Source organism: Mustela nigripes, chromosome 2 (genome assembly GCF_022355385.1).
Source record: "Mustela nigripes isolate SB6536 chromosome 2, MUSNIG.SB6536, whole genome shotgun sequence".
Lineage (NCBI taxonomy): Eukaryota > Metazoa > Chordata > Mammalia > Carnivora > Mustelidae > Mustela > Mustela nigripes.
In genome coordinates this window covers 92,802,936-92,818,838 of record NC_081558.1, presented here as the reverse complement: position 1 = coordinate 92,818,838, position 15,903 = coordinate 92,802,936, and the positions used below count along the sequence as shown (strand labels likewise).

Sequence of the window (15,903 nt, the reverse complement as noted above, 5' to 3'; positions counted from 1 at the left end):
TTATATTTCCCTTGGGAGTGCTTCTTTGTCTCATGTGTTTAAAGCACATTATTTAATCTCTGTATATCTTTATGATAATGATTTCTGATTAAATTTCTAATTAATCTTAATTTAAGAGCAGACATTGTATGATTTCTCTAATTTTAAATTTGTTGAGATGTGTTTTATTACCTAGAATGTGAACTCTTGATGTTACAGGTGAGCTTGAGAAAAATATATATTTTGGTTTTGGATGAAGTCAGTCTGTAGATACTAATTCTATCCAGTTGATTGATGCTGTAGTTGAGTTCAACTGTGTCGTTACTGATTTTCTGGCTGCTGAATCTGTCCATTTTTTTAAAGATTTTATTTATTTATTGGAGAGAGAGAGTGAGTGAGAGAGCACAAGCCTCGCGGGGCTGAGGGGAGGCAGAAGGAGAAGCAGACGGCTCGATGTGGGACCCAATCCTAGGACCCTGATATCATGAACTGAGCAGAAGGCAAATGCCTAACCAAGTGAGCCACGAGGCACCCCTGAATCTGTCCATTTCTGATACAGGAATGTTGAAGTCACCCAACTAATTGTAGTTTCTATTTGCAGCTAGTTTTTGCTTCATACAGTTTGATGCTCTGTTGTAAGGGATATACATGGTAAGGATTATTATGTTTCTTGGAGAATTGGCTCCTGTATGATTGTGTAATGCCCTTCTTTATTCCTCATAACTTTCCTTACTTTAAAGTCTGCTCTGTCTGAAATTGATGTAATTACTCCTGCTTTCTTTTGATAACTTTTACCATCTATTTATTCACTTTTAGTTTATGTTTATGTGTGTCTTTACACTTAAAGTGGATTTCTTATCGACAGTTGTACTTGGGTCTTGTTTTTTGATCCACTCTGGCAATCTTTTACTTGGTACCATTGATGTTCAAATTGATTATTGATGTAGTTGGATTAATACCTACCATATTCCTTACTGTTTCTGTTTGTTGCCCTCATTCTTTGCTTTTATTTTGTCTTCCATTCTTTTTTCTGCCTTTTATAAAAAGTTTCAATTGAGCATTTTATGAACCATTTGCTCTTTTTTCTTAGCATATTGTTAAACTTTTTTTAAGTGGTTGCCTTAGAGTTTGCAACATATATTTATAGCTAATCCAAGTCCATATTTAAATAATACTGTATTACTTCACAGGTATGAGTACCTTATAATAACAGGTGTGAGTACCTTATAACAAACTAATCCCAGTTTATCCCTCCTTCTCTTGCATCATTGGTGTCATTTATTTCACTTATATATAAACATATATAATCAAATAGATATATGCAGATATGAGATATATATATATAAGCATAAATAATCAGATACATTGTTGGTATTATTTTGAACAAAAATTTGTTTTGCCAGATCAATTAAGAAAAATTAAAGTTTTTCTTTTACTTGTTCCTTATTCATTATTATTTTACTTATTCCTTCTTTAGCTTTTTTTTTTTTTTTAGATTTTATTTATTTATTTGACAGAGATCACAAGTAGGCAGAGAGGCAGGCGGGAGGGGGGTGTGGGAGGAAGTAGGCTCCCCACCAAGCAGAGAGCCCAATGTGGGCCTCAATCCCAGGACCCTGAGATCATGACCTGAACTGAAAGCAAAGGCTTAACCCACTGAGCCACCCAGGCACCCTTTAGTACTCTTCTTATTTTATGTAGATTCACGTCTCTGACCTATATTATTTTCCTTCTCTCTAAAGTACTTCTTTTTAACAATTTTCTTTATTTATTTGAGATAGAGTGCAGGTGTGGGGGAAGGGGCAGAGGGAGAGGGTGAGGAAGAGCATCTCAAGCAGACTCCATGCAGTGCATAGAGCCCAACACAGGGCTCAGTCTGCGACCCTGAGATCATGACCTGAGCCAAAACCAGGAGTCAGATACTTAACTGAACCACCACCCAGGCACCCCTCTAAAGCACTTCTGCAAAATTCTCTCAATTTTTAGTCTGAGAAAGTCTTTATTTTCCTTCACATTTGAAGGATAGTTTTCCAGTGCACAGAATTCTAGTCTGGGGGGGCGGTTCTCTTAACACTTTACTCCACTCTCTTCTTGCTTGCGTGGTGTTTTGAGAAGTTAGACATAATTCTTATCATTATTCCTTTATAGATAAAGTATTTTCCCCCTCTGGCTTCCTTCAAGATTTTTTTCCTTCGTCTTGGATTTTTTGTAGTTTGAAAATAATGTGCTTAAATGTAGCTCTTTTGTCATTTTACCCTGCTTGGTGTTCTCTGAGTTTCCTGAATCTATGGTTTGGTGTCTGATGTTAATTTGGGAAAATTCACTATCATTTCTGTTTTAAATTATTGTTACTATTGTCTCACTTCTCCTTCTCATATTCCCATTATATTAACACCTTTTGTAGTTGTATTATAGGCAGAGAAAGGGGGATGCAGGCTCCCTGCTAAGCAGAGAGCCCAATGTGCGGGGCTCGATCCCAGGACCCCGAGATCATGACCTGAGCCGAAGGCAGAGGCTTAACCCACTGAGCCACCCAGGCGCCCCAACAATCTCTCTGCTTTTCAATTTGGATTTCAGTCAAGGATCCTCTTGCTGTGCCCCCTAGAGCAGAGGTTTTTTTCCTCACCTGAGTCCAGTCTACTAATAAGCTCATCAGAAGCATTCTTTATTTCTTTTACAGTTTTTATCTCTACCATTTCTTTTTGGTTCTTATGATTTCCATCTCTCTGCTTTCATTGCTCATCTGTTCTTGTGTGCTGTCTACTTTTTTGATTAGAGCCCTTATCATATTGGTCATAGTTTTTTTTTTTTTTTTAAGATTTTATTTATTTATTTGTCAGAGAGAGATAGCACACAAGCCGGGGGAGTGGCAGGCAGTGGGAGAAGCAGGTTCCTTGCCTGCCGAGTGGGGCTCAATCCCAGGACCCTGGGATCATAACCTGAGCTGAAGGCAGACACTTAACTGACTGAGCCACCCAGGTGTCCTGACCATAGTTGTTTTAAATTGCCAGTTTGGTAATTCTGATATTTCTGTCATATCTGATTCTAATGTTTGCTCTGTCCTTCACATTGTGTTTTTGCCTTTGATATGCCTTTCAACTTTTTCTTGATAACCAAACATGATATACTAGATAGAAGGAACTGCTGTAAATTACCTTTAGTATTATGGTGATGAGGTATGGGAGGAGGGGAAGCATTCTATAGTCCTATGATTATAGGTCTCGTCTTTTAATGAGTCCATGCCTCTGGATTGTAAACTTCCAAAGTGTTTCTCAGTTCTTTTCTTTACCCATGGTTGGGACAAAATGGGTAGAGTGGGCTGGAGTTGGGTATTTCTCTTACCCTGGATAGATTAGGTTCTGATAATATCCCAGCAAGTTGTGCTCTGCTTAACCAGTTTCTCCTGAAGAGAGGCTTTGTTAAGAACAATATACTCTGGGGCGCCTGGGTGGCTCAGTGGGTTAAGCCGCTGCCTTCGGTTCAGGTCATGATCTCAGAGTCCTGGGATCGAGTCCCGCATCGGGCTCTCTGCTCAGCAGAGAGCCTGCTTCCCTCTCTCTCTCTGCCTGCCTCTCCATCTACTTGTGATTTCTCTCTGTCAAATAAATAAATAAAATCTTTAAAAAAAAAAAAAAAAAAGAACAATATACTCTGGCAGATTTTGGAATGGTTCCTTTTCCTTTCCCTCTGCCAATAGCACAGGAGAGTTTGCTCTAATATTTTACTGTGGAAACCCAGTTGAGCTTCTGGAGGTAGATCTCACAATATTATGGAGAGGTCCCCCTATGACTGGGTCCCTCTGAGTTTTGAACTCTCTGATTGGTCACAGTGAACTTCCAACAATTTGTGAATGACGGCTTAGGTTTTCCTACCCCAGCAGTGGTTCTCAAGGTGGTTTTTGCTTCTGAGTTTGCTCCAATAAACTGTTCTCCCTATGTCTCACAATCTTGGGGACAACTATTTTCCTCTCTATGGATCCAGGACGTTGTTGATGATTTTTTTTTAGTCTGTTGAGCTCTACTTGTTAGGATGCAGCGACAACTTCCAAGCCCCTCACAGGCAGAACTGGAAACCAGTCTACTGTGATTTTATATTTAAGCTTTCTAGAAGTTGCTTTTGGGTCAGAGCAGCTTATTTTTTAACCAGTGTTTGCACTTAAGCCCTTGTGCCAGTGAGGCTTCCTCCCTGTGTTGGTAGATCAGTGTAGAGCATGGTGAATGATAACAAAATGCCCTCATCCCCTGTTCTTTTTGCCCATGAGTAGATGCAACTTAAACATATGTGAGGAGCCTTGCCAACTTGTATGAACATCTGTGATCCCAGGAGGGCTCTTCTTAGCTGCCTTTTCCCCCTGTTCTGTTAAATTTCTGTCTGTTCTACTCTTCTTTGGTTGCTGGGCAGAACTTTTATGCCACTGAACAGGATCTGGGTGGGACAGCATCCCTCTGCTTCCAGAGTAACACCCCTTTATTGTGAGCAGGGGGCCACGTGTAACCCATAGTTTTCAGCTTGTCCCTCCAGGTGGTCTTAGCCTGCTGTGCTTGGGAGAGAGTTACTACCTGACAAGTAGAGGATGGTGAAGAAGGGAGCCTTCTTCCTCCTAGCTACTGTCCAGAAAAGAGATTCCGCAAACCACCCATGGCCTGCCTTTTCCAAGGTAGCTCTAGATGAGGAGCTAGAGAAGGAGGGGGCCCCCATCTTATCCATGTCTGCCCAGAATAGAGGTCCTAGAGTAGCAGTGGTGGGGGAGAGAGGACAAGGAAAAGGATCAGATCATGGTTCAAATGCTACAAACTCTCACTGTTTTACTGAGATTTAGATTTTCTTGAATAAATGTTTCTCCATTTGCTGTATGCCCTTAGGACAATTTCTGAAGACTTTAAATGATTGTCTTTTATCAATTTTACCAGTTAAAAAGTTGTTATGCCAAGCTCCTCCCTTCACCATTATAGAAATCATGCCCAGGTTTGAACACTTGAAAAGAAAATTCAATAACCTTTTGACCTAAACTTCTGATTTTTTTTTTTTGAAAGTTGATACAGGAAGCAACACACACATTTACACACACATACAGGCTTAGTAATACATTCACCTATTTAAAAGCATTGCAGGGCTTGAAGTGATACATGAAGTGCTTCCATGAAAATCACTGTTCTTTTCTATTGTGTTTCTAGTCATTCATACCTAGAGAAATTCCTTACGGAGCAGATGATGGAAAGGAGAGAAGATGTATGGCTTCCACTCATTTCCTATAGAAATTCACTAGTCACTGGAGGTGAAGATGATAGAATGTCTGTGAACAGTGGAAGTAGCAGCAGTAAAACATCCTCAGTAAGGAATAAGAAAGGACGACCCCCACTTCACAAAAAACGCGTAGAAGGTAAGTCTGCCTTTACCCTATGAGACAAGTAGTTTGCTTACTATTGCAGAGGTAGAGTGGCAAATCTGTTGAAGCAAGGTAGTACTGTTAGGTATATTATTTCCTTGTAGATTTGACACATACTGAGAGGTTAAGGCAAAGAGATTGGAGTAGACAAAGTGGAATAGAAAAGGGTCAAAGAAAAAGAAGTTAGAAGAGCATGAAACACAGAGGAAGATGGTGCAGAGAAAAAGAAGAAACAGTTATAAAGGTTTATAAAATTGATCCATACATTAAAATTTAAAATAAGGTAGTCATAATGTCAGTTATCAAAATTCATCCTAATGTAAAAAATATTCTGATAAGTTGAAGGTAGACTTCTGCATCAGACTGAATATACCAAAACAACTTTCCATTTCTACCCCATGGATGGATAATTCATTTTTGTGCAATAAAATAATGATAGCCAACTCTGGGTTTATAACCCCCATCGACTGTGGGAACAAGGGAGTTGAACTGCCCTGAAAATGTGATCATTGGTAGTTAAATCATGTATCAAAAAGACTAAAAATTGCTTTATTAGACATTACTCTTAAACTAAGACAACTCAAAAATGCTTATTTCCTCAAATAACCTTCCCCCATCTCCATGCTTTTCCTGATAAATTATTCTCCAAACCAAGAGAGAGGAAAGCAATGATCTCTGCTCCTTTCTACAACTTTGTATTTCCCTTTCAGAATCTCACCTCTGCTGCCTAAAAACTAATGACTCATGAAAGATTTTGCTGCAACCTGTAGCAAAATTAATTAGAATTTAAATCTGTTTCTGACATCATTGGGGAGGTAATATTAACTATTGGTGAAAAGCACACACTCTAAAACTAGAGTTCTAGAATTCACACCTGGCTGTCTAGTTTTAAACCATGTGACTTTTGAGCATGTTATTTAACCTCTCAGCTTCGTTCAGTGATCACGTAAAGGATGATCAGAGTACCTATCCTGTCAGCTCTTATAAATATTAAATGACATACTGTACACATAGAGAGAGGTTACTTATTAGCACAGAGCTTAGCACATAGGCACATGCAGTAAATGTTAGCTGCTGTTGTCAGAATGTCACTGTTTCAAAGGAAATAAAAGATATGAAAATATTTATAGCATTAATGTTAAAGATTTTCTTTCAGTTTTTATCTGTGGGACTTAAAATCTTTTTGGTCCAGAAATGAAAATACTAAATCCTATCTTTGGAGTGTAGGATCCTAAACTTTTCTCTAAATAATAACTTCAGTCACTTCCTTTTTAAAATGTCTTCTAGAGCAGCCTCTATCAGGATGCCTACCCCTCACATTACATCTCTCCACCCATCTATCCAGTCTGTCTGTCTAGATACAGAACTAGATATATAGATATTTTTACTTACAGCTTTTGTTATGTGTAATATTCATATTAGCCAACATTCATTAAATTCTTGCTGTGTACCAGAAATGTGCATTATTAGCATTTAATCATTTACTAACATTTATAAAGCACTTAGGTTTGATGTGGCACACAGTGAATGCTGTGTAAATGTTTTATAAATGAACTCTGAGTTGAACATTATTACCTGTATTTCACACAGAAGAAACTAAAGCTTAGAGAATTTAAATAACCATATATAATTCCCTTACTAATGGGATAATCAGTATTATCTCCAGGATGAAGAAAAGCATACATGAACCAGATAATTTGTTGTTAAATTGCAAAAAGGAAAACTTGCTGTGTGTCAGTTTGAAATTTACCAAGACACTAAGGTAGGTCATGTGCCAGGCATTCTTAGGAAGCAGTTTCATCTGTTTGGAATGAAGATGAGAAAGCTTCACCAGAAGTGTTTTTATTGAGGAATCCTCATGGGTTAGGAGGATCTCTTCAGGAAGAGTGAATTCTTCCTGAAGTTATTCATTAAGTCTTTACCACATACCTTTCTAAGAACTCTGTGAAATGCTGGAGATTAGGTATTAATAAAAATGCTCATAGTACATATGGGAAGACAGAGAAGCAAGCAATTTTAGTTCCACATGGGAAGTGCTCTAATGGGCCAAAGAAGGTTTTCTGGAAACATAAAGGGAGTGATCAGACTTAATGAATCAGGAAAGATTTTCTGGAAAAGATGACATGTAGTAAAGCTGAAAGATGGATTTACTAGGTTAAGAACCTAAATGATACCATTCTTATAAAATTTTAAGTGCAGCAAAAAACAAAAGTTAGGAATTAAATGTTGAATGGAAAGTGGTTATGAATAAAAGAAAATGAAACCTCTTTTTGCTGGTTAGGTAAAGAAAAGATTGTTGAATAGTGAGCTGCAGATCAGTGCAATGACCTTAACAAGGCAATAGGCTAAATATTTCCAGGAACTAAAAAGCTGATCTAGAACGAACACATGTACCTGATAATTTTTGAAAACACTGAGAGATGGAATGTTTGATAGCAAGTGAGGAACCTAACATGCTGCACAAATGTGAGACTTCATGGAGGAAGAAAAACAATGGGATTCATACTGTGTACTTTGTGATTTAAATTCTTTTTTTTTTTTTTTTCATTTAAATTCTTCAGAAGGGAAAGCATAGCAGTAATACTTTTAAGTCTCCCCATATTAAGAAAATAACTTAGAATGTTTATAGAAACTTCATAATTATGTAACATTATTATCAGCCTATAGTTTAGATACATACATGCTTTAATCTGCTCACATCTTTGTAAGTGATCTTCAGAAGAAGGAAGAAACAGCTCCTGGTCCCTTGAAGAAATTTAATTCTAATTACAGAGATAACATATACACTTGACAAATCAGCTGCCAGTGCAGGCCAGTGTATAATTAAATCCTAAGTAAGTAGGAATGATTTTGTTTCCTCTAGAAGTTAAAAAAGAATGGGAAGTGGGGACTGGGTAGGGTGATTACGGAGGGCTTCCCTAAAGAGGCATGAAAACAGTGAGCCTCTCCTAACTGGATGGCCCCACACATAATGCACATACAATCTGGCAAAAAGAGTTATTTCTCTGGTGACCCAGTTGTGCAGTGGGATTTGTTGATTTCTCAGTAGAGACCTGCCAGACTTCAAGTGCTGCTATCTGGGGCCCCGTGAAGGCCCAGCAAATAGGCCCTTTGTTGCTTGCGTAAAGGAAGGTTACAGGGGTCTCTGGCTGGCCTAATTCTTCCCCTTCTGCCGTGAATTGATCCTTAGAGATAGAGAGTCTTTGAAGAGAGGATAAGGTAAGGATAGCTGACATTTGATGGTTACATCCATTACCACATTGATCCTTAAAGCTCTTTCAGGTTGGGTATTGATATCCTCATTTTGTATATGAGAAACATGAGTTTTTAAATTCAGTAACTTACAGAAAGTCACAAATGAGTCGTATAGGTAGGATTCAAGGTAGGCAGTCTAAGCCAGGAACCATGCTCTGCAAGTCTGTGCTATAACTTCCACCAGAGTTCACTCCACTCATGACATTTTATGACTCTAACTGGAATTTTACAGATGAAAGTCTGGATAATACATGGCTAAACAGGACTGACACCATGATTCAGACTCCTGGCCCCCTTCCAGCACCACAGCTCACTTCCACTGTACTTCGGGAGAATACCCGGCCCATGGGAGAGCAGATCCAGGAACCTGAGTCTGAACATGGTTCTGAACCTGACTTTTTACACAAGTAAGTAGTGAAAATTCATGTTCTTGGTATAAAACCTTTAATTGTTAAAGAAAAAGAAGCTTGTATTAAATAAAAACTTTGTTAAAACATATTATTGATTAGTTCATGAGAAAAAAACCACAAGCAGAGATAAATAATTGATATTAGAAAATATATAATAAGTCTGCCAACACTTGTTAGATATCAGTTAATCGAAGTCCAGGGAACTTTAAAGCATAGTATCTCACTAAGTGCTGATCTCAGTTGAAGTTTACGGATTCACTGGGCAGATCTGTTTCTTCTCAGGGACTTGCGAAAAAGACATCCGGTTCACTTCCTTGGAAAGAAAGTCTATTATAAGAGTCTCTGCTAAGGTTCTTACTAGTCTGAACACCAAATAAATAGACTACTCCTTTTATCAATCCATTTAATTAATAGTACTTTGTCTTGGTCAAGTTTATATTTTAAACTTAATCTGTTATGGATTAAGATATTTGTCAGGATACTGGATAAATTCTGAGAACAGTTGCCCTTTCTCTAAGAGAGAATCAAAGCCCCTTTTTCCCACACTAGTAATTAATATGTTTTCTAGTACCAGGGCCCCCAAAATTTTGGAAAAGGCAGGATGATGGTATGACTTTTGCTATTAAAAAAAAACAACATTTTCTTTGTTATTTTCCATTCAACTTTGAAGTTGTCCTAGTTTTTTGTGTTTCTGTTCATACTGGGGTAATGCTATGAATTACTCTAATGGATTAGAGAATTCTCAGTTGAACTCAACAAACCGTAGCAGGTTGAAAAAGGAAAGAGGCAGTGTTAGAATTATCCAGATCCTTGGTTTTCATAAAGCATCTTTGCCCAGAGGATCTGCCTTTCTTCAAAGCTAAAAGGATAATTGTTGTCAGCCACTGCATAACAGCATTCATACAGGGTAGTCCGCATTATGATCAGCATTCCCGCCCTTCTTCCTAAGGGATGAATTCTTCCTTATTTGAGCAGCCTGTCTTACTTTCCTGACTTTACCACTTGTTAGTTACTCCTCTCTGTGGTCTACTTTTCCCTGCTGTAGGTTTATCGATTTAATCAAGGTGGTAGCCGTACATGATTCAAAGAGAGCTGCTCAGAGAGAATTTCATGCGACAGATGTAATCTATTAAAAACCATTAAGGTTTACATCCTGTAAAATCCCCAAGAGGCAAGTTTATGCAAGTGTCCAAGTGCCAGTAAGTGTACAGGGCAGGTGCAAATTAGCCCAACATGCACCTGACTCCAGATCTCTTCAGAAGGACTAAGAAAAAAATGTGTTAATATCTTTCCTTGTTCAACTCTGGAGAGCTCTGAGCCACAAGACCAGCATCATTTCTGCCCCTTAGGGGACTGGTTGTCCAGTAGGAACACTTGTGAGTAGGGCAGCAGCTAGATACAGAGGTCTCAGAAGCACTCTTGTTTGACAGAGACTTGATTGGGTCTGAAAATTTAAACAGACACATTTTATTGAATTCTTTACATGTACATGGGAGCTTTTACCCATAGAATGAAGACTTAAAGAAGCTACCAAAGCAGGGAGCTTTTATACCTTTTAGACAAAGAATAAATTTGAGAAGAATAGACAAGACAAAGGGATTTGGACTAGGAGTAGTGGAGCTGAGACTATGTAGTCCATAACATCCTTAATTAGGAAGATAAGGATTAGTTTAACAAGGTGTATTTGTAGTTTCCTCTGGTGCCATCTCTGGGTTGATAAGAGTCTGTCTCCCATAAAATAATTTATTTCCTGCCCTTAGGCAGAAAAGGAGGAGCTTTTTCTTTGTTCCCTGCTTCTTAATTGCCTTCAGCTCAAAATAACCTTTATCTCTGAGGCAGTATTTTGGGGTAACATGCTTCAGTTTCCTTTATACCTACCAACCAACCCTAGAGACTTAGGCATCTCTTTGGAGAACTTACTGGCATTTCTGCAAAGATAGATCCTTCGATAATGATCTGTCTCACACTTAACTCTCTAATAAATTCCAGCTAATTCCCCATACATGGGGATTAGGCCAGCCAACGATGGCCTTCTTGGTGTGGGACTGATTAGCTAAATTCATCTTTCGCCAGAAAATGAATAATGTATTTTCTTAGTCCTCAGATGCAGATCTCTTGGTTAGGCCAACCAAAATTAGAAGATTTAAATCGGAAGGACAGAACAGGAATGAACTACATGAAAGTGAGAACTGGAGTAAGGCATGCCGTGTAAGTGTTACATTAAGTATCACAAGAACATAATGACTATGTGATGCTGTTCATTTTGTGGAATGATGGCTCTCCTCTGACATTTGGTCTCAGAAGAGGAGTTAAGATCATAATCATAATTCAGGATATGCTGTGCAATGTAGGGTAGAAATAGAGGGTGTGGACTTCTGAGGCTTTCGCCATTTAAATCCTAATGCTGCCATTTGCCAGCTCTGTGGCCTTGGGTGGGCTCTAAACCTCAGTGCCTCAGGTTCTTCATTTGTAAATTTGGGATAATAGTACCAGTCACATAGAGTCTTGTGGGAATTCATACATAGCTAAATAATGTTAACTTCTGTTGTTACTGCATTTAAATTGTGCTTCCTTTTGCTAAGTGGAGATGAAATCTTGAATGAAACAAATGAATGATCCTTAATTATCTGTAGGAGTTCAGGATCATAATCTGTGGAGCCTGTGGGTTGTGACTGGAACATGTGCTTTCACTGGTTAGAAGACCTACTGTAAGAAAGAGCCAGGACTCCAAATTTGATGAGTCTGAACAGCATCTGATCATGCTTTTTCCTTATCAGTCGGGGCCTAATGGAGGAAGATGCTGAGCCCATCTTTGAAGATGTGATGATGTCATCCCGGAGTCAGTTAGAAGATATGAATGAAGAATTTGAAGACACCATGGTTATTGATCTGGTAAGGAAATTTCAGTACATTTTCTTCTGTTAAAATAAGTGCAAGTGTTGGTGTAAAATGATGCTCTTGTTTTCAGAACCCCATGAAAAGGAGAGGTGTAGAGGTTGTAAATGTAGCAGCAGGAAGGACCAGTGTAATTCTTTAGCACATCTGGATGAGCTTGTATTTTTCAAGTCTGCTTTTCTAAGCAGTCAGATTTTAAATTCTGGCAATAACAGGAACTGGCTCCTTATTACCTTCTTGAGAAGGGGCTCACACTAGATCTCTTAGTATAGTGTGTACATTTGGTCTCAAACTAACTTGGAAGTCTGATGATATATACAGTATTTTCCAGCATAGCAACCAAACACAGAATATGGACCGTATTTGTTTGGTGTGAAGTAAGAAATTATTGACTTTGTCAGGAATAGTAATACATGAGAGTTGTATTTTTTGTTTTTTAATTTCTATCAAAGATACATTTTGAAACAGTTACAGGTGAAGTAACAGGAAAGAAAGAAAAAAAAAAAAAAAAAACAGGAGACTCACTGAAACAAGATTGGCCAAAGGTTTGACCGTTAAAGCTAGGTGATGGGTATATGGAAGTTCATTGAACTACTTTATGTATTTGCTGCGGCTGCTATACAAGTACCACTGACTGGTAGCTTAAACAACAGAAATTTTCTCACATTTCTGGAGGCTAGAAGTTTGAGATCATGGTGTCAGGGAGACTGATTTAATTCTGAGGCTTCTGTCCTTAACTTGTAGATGGTCATCCTCTCCCTTTATCTTCATATGATCTTTCCTGTGTGTCTCCTTTTCTTATAAGGATATGAGTCAAAATAGAGTCCACCCACGTGACCTCATTTTACCTCAGTTATTCCCTTTTTATAGATCCTGTCTCCAAATAACCTGTCTTCTCTTCTGAGGTACTGGGGTTTAGGTCTTCAATATATGAATTTAGGGGGACATAGTTTAGCCCATAACATTCTGCTTGGTAACTTTTCTAAGAAATGTAAAGGAGATCATGTCACTCCGGTCTCTCCCCTCCCATCAGCAGCTTTCCGTCTACATGCTTTGGGGAATGTAGGGATGAATTTTATAATCATTCCATGATTCAAAGGCATATTCTATGTTTGTATGCCCCAAAATTATTTATATGCATTTCCATATTCAGTTTATTCACTGTAATTTGAAATCTTTTTTTTTAAGTGTATGCTCCATGTAAAAGCCACATTCTTTTCCTTTTAAAATTAGATCCTCAACAGCTTTATTTTGTGGTACCTTCAGAAATATTAGCTGCTTACCATCTTAATGTAGCTCAAGAAGACATTTTCACTTCTCTTTCCAGCCCCCATCAAGAAATCGGCGAGAGAGAGCTGAGCTGAGGCCAGATTTCTTTGATTCCGCAGCTATCATAGAAGACGATTCAGTAAATGTTAAACTATTACTGCTTTTTATTTATGATTTCTGGGTCTTGTTATACACGAAATTAATTGTGTTTCTCATTTTTCTAGGGATTTGGAATGCCTATGTTCTGAAGTCTGAAGAAAATTTACAAATATGGAACTCTATTATTTAGAGCTAGAGGCCTATATACTGTGATAGCTTGTATGGGGGAAAAAACACTTTTGATGTGATCTGATTTGTTTTTTAATCAAATGATTGAGGTCAATCCCTTTTTGCAGTGGCAGAAGAGGAGCATGTAAATTACCCAAGGGAATGTTGGTGAATGTCACCTCAGAAAGACTGACCTGAAAAATCATTTGTGTCCTAATATTGGACTTATCCCAATACAGATGTGTGTGTTTTTCTGGAGGGAGGAAAAAATTTTAAATTTTTAAAACAGCTGTCAAGATAAACACTGTTATACACCTGTTTTATGAAAACAGCATTGAGTAAAAAAAAAAAAAAAAAATATTTTTAACTTTATTTTCCTGTTGTACAATTTAAAAACCGTTTTAACATTTTGCCTTTTTATGTTTTAAAAGCTAACCATTTTTATTAAACCTATGAGTAAGCAGCTCATCCTAATTGCCGAAGAGTGTTTTGGAGCTCACTGGATTTGGTTGACCTTGTGGAACACAGAAATACGGAGGAGCAGAATATTGACAAGCTAAGATGAAATTCTGACAGTGCATCTCTGCCAAAAACCACACACCCTCTGTGGATATGGATTCCCAGATTTTATATACTCTTGAATAAAAAGGTTTATTTTTATTTATAAGGGGGCATAAAATAAGAAATGTCCATGCAGCCATTTTCCAACAGATGCTGTACACCATTCATTTTATATAGAATAGGGAGATTCAAATACAGTACATTTTCTATTGGTATTTGTTCTGTGCATTTTTAGCAACTTCTACCAGCAAATAAAGTATTCTCAGAAAAACAAAAATGGTTCTCAAGTTATCGGTTTGCTGTTTTTACTACTTATTTCATGCCCTGCCAAATTCAAGTTACATAGACTTCCGTTTTCTTAAAAAGATAATCATGAAGAACTTCTTTGCCATTCAAAAGTAATTTTAAGTGTAACATAACTGTGTCTACTTCCCATGCACTTAATACCTTATGCGCTGATTTTGTGAATTAAGTTTACCAATTATAGAAGTATGTGCTGCATAGAAGTCTGTGCTTAGAGGGTGAAGTTCCTAAGCTTACCTTGAAATACAGCTACATTTCAGTGTTAAATGTGCATTTTAATTATTTTGGGTAAAGAAATTATGAATCTTCAGGACAGCCTTCAGTGGTTTAGTTATGTTCTGCTTAGACTTTTATGACTTGCTGCTATTGTTTTTAAAAGCCCACTTAGTTTCTACCTTCCTGATTTTTTAAAGTAAGCCTCAATTCCAAACCAATCCATCCACAGCTGTTTGTGGGCTGGTTTTTAAAGTAACTGCAACAGAATCATGAGGCTTTCCCTTCTTACCAAAAATGAAAAGCATTTTTTCACCAATCTGTGCACCCAATGATTATTTTTTTGTTGGGAAAGCAAATGGATTATTCATTCTTTTAGTAAACACAAAACTGAGATTTTTCTCAATGTTTATACAGTTCTGAAAAAACCTGGTCACCAAAAATGTTATATCTGCTAATTTAGCAATTCCTGGGCTCCAGTTTGAGGGGCTGGGGTCTCGCTTTCTTCCAGGAATATGGGCCTCACTGGACATGAAGGGGCAGGAATACCTGGACTGTCCACTACTGCCAGCCCTGCCTACAGTTCTGGCCAAGGAGGAAGCTGGGAAGTACCCTGGCACATGCACAGAGTGATCCTTTGCTTGACAGTTGCATACAGAAAACAGATGCTGACTTAGAATTGTAGACTACCATGCAACAAGAAAAAAGGCTTAATGTCTACTCCAATGGGTTTGCAGTTCAGTTTGAAGTCAATCGAATTTTTGTATTTTCAGTGTCTCCTTGATTGGTTTTGCTAGTAATTCTGTAAATTGTACATTTGCAATATGAGGTTTTTTTCCTTTTGTACAATTTGAAACTGATGCTTCACCTTTCCTTTAATAAACTATTCAAAATCAGGCTTGTGGTAGTCGTCCTATTCTTACTAGGTAAAGTTTTAAAGAGATGATTTTCTGCTCTGGAGAATTTGTTCAAAGTTTGCACATTCTGATAATTAACTGTATCAGTGAGTTGTTTGGTTTTGCTGTTGTTCTAGGAAAAGAAATTTAGGACGAGTTCATTTTCTTTCATTCCTGGAGAAGTCTGTGGTTCTCACAGGCTGAGTTTTCAAAGAGACATTCAGGGTTTGTAGCCTGGATCCTTCCCCTGCCTAAAATCCAGCCCCTAGGCTTATGCATGATTGCCACCTAACAGCAACCTATTAAAGATCATTTGGATTCTACAGGGCTGTGTGAGAGTTTCTCTTGATACTGGTGCCAGATATCACTCTTAAAAACTCATGCCCTACACTTAATGGTCCTGGCCTTGTTCTCTGGGCTGTGTTCATTACATGGCCTAAGATGTTAGTGCAGGAAACCCAGGGATGCA

At 38.0% G+C, this 15,903-nt stretch overlaps 1 protein-coding gene across 3 annotated transcripts in view; it reads left to right on the top strand.

The window, feature by feature from the left end:
* The window catches only part of STAG1 (STAG1 cohesin complex component), a 428,530-nt gene extending 413,095 nt beyond the window's left edge, over nt 1-15,435 (top strand). For all 3 annotated transcript variants that reach the window (XM_059390978.1, XM_059390976.1, XM_059390977.1), the window contains 6 exons: nt 5,154-5,359; nt 8,853-9,027; nt 11,128-11,238; nt 11,808-11,922; nt 13,253-13,333; nt 13,419-15,435. In XM_059390978.1, the coding sequence (XP_059246961.1) occupies nt 5,154-5,359; nt 8,853-9,027; nt 11,128-11,238; nt 11,808-11,922; nt 13,253-13,333; nt 13,419-13,442 (712 nt within the window). In that variant the 3' untranslated portion in view covers nt 13,443-15,435. The remainder of the gene's footprint in view (nt 1-5,153; nt 5,360-8,852; nt 9,028-11,127; nt 11,239-11,807; nt 11,923-13,252; nt 13,334-13,418) is intronic.
* The last annotated feature ends 468 nt before the right edge of the window (nt 15,436-15,903 follow it).